Source organism: Cucumis melo, chromosome 7 (genome assembly GCF_025177605.1).
Source record: "Cucumis melo cultivar AY chromosome 7, USDA_Cmelo_AY_1.0, whole genome shotgun sequence".
NCBI lineage: Eukaryota > Viridiplantae > Streptophyta > Magnoliopsida > Cucurbitales > Cucurbitaceae > Cucumis > Cucumis melo.
The window spans coordinates 26853375-26858708 of NC_066863.1; the positions used below are offsets into that span (position 1 = coordinate 26853375).

The window sequence follows — 5334 nt, forward strand, 5'->3', positions numbered from 1 at the left end:
GAGAAACAAAAATTTAAAGCAAGCAATGAAGAAGAGAGAGAAAAAACTGGGTTACTTGCAAATAGCAGTAGTAGTAGAAATAAAGAGGAGGAAGATGAAGAAGAACCTGTAGTTACTTGGAAATCTAGAGTTTTTGTAGGAGGTTTTTTTCTTTTTCTTTTTCTTGATCATGTCCACCAACCAAAATCCACTGAAGAGAAATCAATCATCATCATCATGAAACACTCTCTGCTCAAATCACCACTTGTAAAAAGCACTTCTACTTCCATTCATCATCATCGTCAACAACAACAAAACCTTCATTTCCTTATATTTTCTTCTCTTCTCCTTCCTTTCTTCGTCTCACCCAAATCAAGAATTCATCAACTGAAATGAAAGTCATGAACCCAGATTATTCTAGTTTCCTTTTGTTTGTTGTTGTAGTTCTTTTGATTATCAACACTTTTCTTCTTGAGGTTGTTGTTTCTGTAACACCAACAGCTTTACCACTTCAACTTCTGTCTCTGCTTTCCTTAAAGTCCACCATTAAAGACCCATCTTCAAGCTTCCATGATTGGGATTATCCTAATCCGACTTTCACTAGAGCTGATTCTCAAGACCCAATTTGGTGTTCATGGTCTGGAATTGAATGTCATCGAAACTCAGCTGAAATCACTTCCTTGGATTTGTCTCAACGTAATCTCTCTGGCTATATTCCCTCTGAAATCAAGTACTTGACCAGCTTGATCCATTTGAATTTGAGTGGCAACAGCTTTGTTGGGGCTTTCCCCACCGCCATTTTTGAGCTTCCTCACCTTAGAACTTTAGATATCAGTCATAATAATTTCAGCTCCATTTTCCCACCTGGGATTTCCAAGCTCAAGTTCTTGAACGTCTTCAATGCCTACAGTAATAACTTCACCGGTCCGTTACCTCAAGACCTTCCCCATCTCCACTTCCTAGAATGGCTTAGCCTCGGAGGAAGCTACTTCAGTGGAAATATTCCGGCGAGCTATGGCGGTTTATCACGGTTGAAATATTTGCATTTGGGTGGAAATGTTCTTGACGGGGAAATTCCGGAACAGCTTGCGTATTTAAACAAATTAGAGAGAATGGAGATCGGTTACAATACCTTTTCCGGTGGGATTCCGTCGAAATTTCCTTTGTTGTTGAATCTGAAATACTTGGATATTGCCGAAGCGAATCTCTCCGGGACTCTGCCACAGGACATTGGGAACATGACGAACCTTCAGAATCTGCTTCTGTTCAAGAATCGAATCAGTGGGGAAATTCCTAGAAGTTTGGGGAAATTAGAAGCGTTGGAAGAGCTTGATTTGTCTGAGAATGAACTTACCGGAACGATTCCGTCGGATTTGTATAATCTGAAGGAATTGACGGATTTTAGTTTGATGGAGAACGATTTGAGAGGCGAAATTCCACAAGCACTTGGTGATCTTCCTAATCTCGTGTCCTTGCGATTATGGAACAATTCGTTCACAGGTCCACTCCCTCAAAAACTCGGCTCCAACGATAAGTTGCTTCAAGTTGATGTGTCGTCGAATATGCTCACCGGTCCGATACCTCCGGATCTATGCCATGGAAATAAGCTCTTCAAGCTCATTCTCTTTTCCAACAAATTAGAGCATGAACTTCCCGCCTCTTTAGCCAACTGCACATCTCTCATTCGCTTTCGAATCCAAAATAACCGCCTCAACGGCTCGATTCCTTACGGTTTCGGCTTGCTGGAGAATCTCACATTCGCCGATTTCAGCAACAATAACTTCTCCGGCGAGATTCCGGCGGATATTGGTAATGCGGTTAGGTTACAATACTTGAACATTTCACAGAACGCCTTCGGAACTTCCTTACCGGAGAATATCTGGAATTCGACGAGGTTAGAGATTTTCTCAGCAAGTTCTTCAAAAATCATAGGTAAAATCCCGGATTTCATCAGCTGTAGGTCCATCTACAAGATCGAACTCCAGGACAATAACTTAAACAGCAGTATCCCATGGACAATCGGCCACTGCGAGAAATTAATCACTCTGAATTTAAGCCGGAATTCTTTAACCGGGATTATTCCATGGGAGATTTCAACGCTACCAGGGATCACCGCCATTGATCTATCTCACAACTCCCTCACAGGCACAATTCCTTCAAATTTCCAAAACTGTAGCACAATCGAAAGCTTCAACGTATCATACAACATGCTCACCGGCCCTATTCCATCAACCGGTACGACCTTCCCTGCATTACACCCATCTTCATTCATCGGCAACGATGGACTCTGCGGAGAGATCGTCTCAAAACCATGCGGCACCGACACATTAACCGCCGGCGCAATAGAGGTCCGGCCGCAACAACCACGTCGTGCGGCAGGAGCAATAGTTTGGATAATGGCGGGAGCATTCGGAATCGGATTATTCATATTAGTAGCCGGAACACGGTGTTTTCAGGCGAATTACAACCGTAGATTCGGCGATAGAGAGGAGGGAACCGGACCGTGGAAATTAACCGCCTTTCAACGGTTGAACTTCACGGCGGAGGAAGTGTTGGAATGTTTGACAATGACGGATAAAATACTAGGAATGGGGTCCACAGGGACAGTATACAAAGCGGAGATGCCAGGTGGCGAGATCATAGCGGTGAAGAAACTATGGGGGAAGTACAAAGAGAATATCCGACGGAGGAGAGGGGTTTTGGCTGAAGTGGATGTACTTGGGAACGTGCGGCACAGGAACATAGTGAGATTGTTAGGGTGCTGCAGCAACAGGGAGTGTACGATGTTGCTCTACGAGTATATGCCTAATGGTAATTTGGATGATTTACTACACGGTAAAAACAAAGGTGAAAATTTAGGCGCTGATTGGATGACTCGGTATAAAATCGCTTTGGGTGTTGCACAAGGAATTTGTTATCTTCACCATGACTGTGATCCCGTCATCGTTCACCGCGATTTGAAGCCCAGTAACATCTTATTGGACGGTGAGATGGAAGCCAGAGTCGCGGATTTTGGTGTCGCTAAATTGATCCAGACCGATGAATCCATGTCCGTCATCGCTGGATCCTACGGTTACATTGCACCAGGTTTCTACTATTTCTCTCTCCCTATTAAAAAAACAAATTATTTACCGGTAAAAATGATTTTTTGAAGGGTAAATATTTTGTGTTCTTCTTTTAGGATTTTTCGATTTAAATTATTATAAACGTGTTTTTGGGAAATTTTGAAAATTAATTTATAAAAAAAAAAAATGTAAGTAAATATTAAATTCGTGTAAATCTTTTACTTTTCTTTATTTATTTTTTATTTGTTGGAATTAATAATAAATAACGGACTTACTAATATTGGATTTTTCACTGTCAAATCAAAAACTATTGAAAAACGGTGTCTTTAAATTCGTATAAATCTTCTACTTTTCGGATTTACTCTTTGGTAATAGCTAACCACAAATTCAAAAGTTATACCGACCAATATTAAAATGTTCAAAATTAAAAGTCTTTTTAAACATACCTTAAGTTATAGTTTTTTAATATTATAATTCCAAATGTATTTTCTCAAGAAGGGAAGAAAAACCCAAATTGATTTTTATTTTTACTTTTTATTTTCAATGATGTTGCACATAAACCTAGGAGTGTCACACTTTAAAACTTTAATTTTTCAATGGAGATCAAAGAGAATATTACCTATTTAAAAAGCAACATGGGTGAGGCCACACCAAACTTGTTATTGTGTGTGAGAAATAGTTTCATACCCCAAAATTGAAAAGCCAATGTATTTGGGACACAACAAAACAATCCCTCTTTTGGCACATGCAATTCTTATTGTGCCTCAAGCTTCTTTTCTTAGCTTTCTCTCTTTTGTTCCTTTTTTCCAAAATTGAATCCTTTGTTTATCAATCTCTTCTTTCACTATACCCCACCTCTAAACTTGATGGGTAATTGTGTATTTTCTCATTCTTCACAAATATCAAAAAGGAGATTACGCATAACAACTATGTTATCGTGTTTACTGTTTAATTGTAATTAAGTGATCAAGTTTAGATTAATGGATTATGAACTGATGTGTTGCCGAGTAAGTTCATTTGTTAAATGGTTTTTGATGTTGTTTGTTGTGTGTGTTTTGTGCAGAATATGCGTATACACTTCAAGTGGATGAAAAGAGTGATATTTATAGTTACGGAGTTGTGTTGATGGAAATTTTGAGTGGCAAGAGATCGGTGGACTCGGAATTTGGCGACGGAAATAGCATTGTGGATTGGGTTAGATCGAAGATTAAAATTAAGGATGGAGTCAGCCAAATATTAGATAAGAACGCGGGTGCGTCTTGTGTGTCTGTTAAAGAAGAAATGATACAAATGCTTCGTATTTCGTTGCTTTGTACTAGTCGTAACCCTGCAGACCGACCATCAATGCGCGACGTTGTTTTGATGTTACAAGAGGCTAAGCCAAAGAGAAAATTATTTGGAAACGTCATCCATGAAAGAAATGGTAACTGTGATAGTAGCGACAATATAATTTGCAGCCGTCGTCATGGCGACGGTGACGTACTTTTAGGTCACAAGATAGTAGATGAATGTTAATATGATATTTTTGTATGGAGGGGGGGGGGGGGTTAATTTCAATTGGTGGGGATTGGTATAGGAGAAGTTTTTTTTTTCCCTTCTTATTTCCAATTTGATTTTCCATTGGAATTTGTAGTTTTATTGTGTAGCTTTAATGTGTCCTTTGTGGACTCTCTTCTCTCATTTTGCCTTTATATGCTTATGAATTGAAGGGTGTTTCTATGTGTTCAATGTGAGTAAAGTGAAGTATTCATTCACTGGTTAATATTCAAAAACAGAAACTTTATGGTTCAATTTATCACATTATACTAAAAAAATATAGATAACAATAACTCATATATCGTTTATTCACTAAAGTCAAAACAAAGTACGGTGAAATGGAAATTAAACTTAAATAAATTATTAAAAATCGAAATATAAACCTACACTATTATACTTTTAGCCTATGATCGATCTACTTGTCTTGTGTCATTTAAAGACGACGTAAGTAAAAACTCTAAGCCTTGTGTACTTAGTAATTACTAATTAGATTCTGACAAATCTATTAAAATTACTTTCATATTGTTTGTTAAACAATTTAGGAAACCAAAATCAGTAGTAATTGTTCGATTTTAGTTTCTATTTATTATTATTATTATCTTTTTGTTGTTGTCGTGTGTTGTTTGTATATGGATTTTGAGATGTGTGGTCATCCACTCCTTTTTAAAGTCTAATGTATAAAAAAAAACATAATATAAAGTTAGCACTATAAAACTACAAATCAATTTGTGTATGTCGTATGAGATAAAGATAT

General features: G+C 37.9%; 1 protein-coding gene across 1 annotated transcript; it reads left to right on the plus strand.

Moving 5' to 3' along the window:
* The first annotated feature begins 371 nt into the window (after nucleotides 1-371).
* On the plus strand, nucleotides 372-4835 carry LOC103494484 (leucine-rich repeat receptor-like protein kinase TDR). The gene is made up of 2 exons (XM_008455684.3): nucleotides 372-3066; nucleotides 4108-4835. Exons 1-2 carry the CDS (start codon nucleotides 372-374, stop codon nucleotides 4557-4559), a joined length of 3147 nt encoding a protein of 1048 aa, XP_008453906.1. The 3' UTR covers nucleotides 4560-4835.
* Nucleotides 4836-5334: the final 499 nt, after the last annotated feature.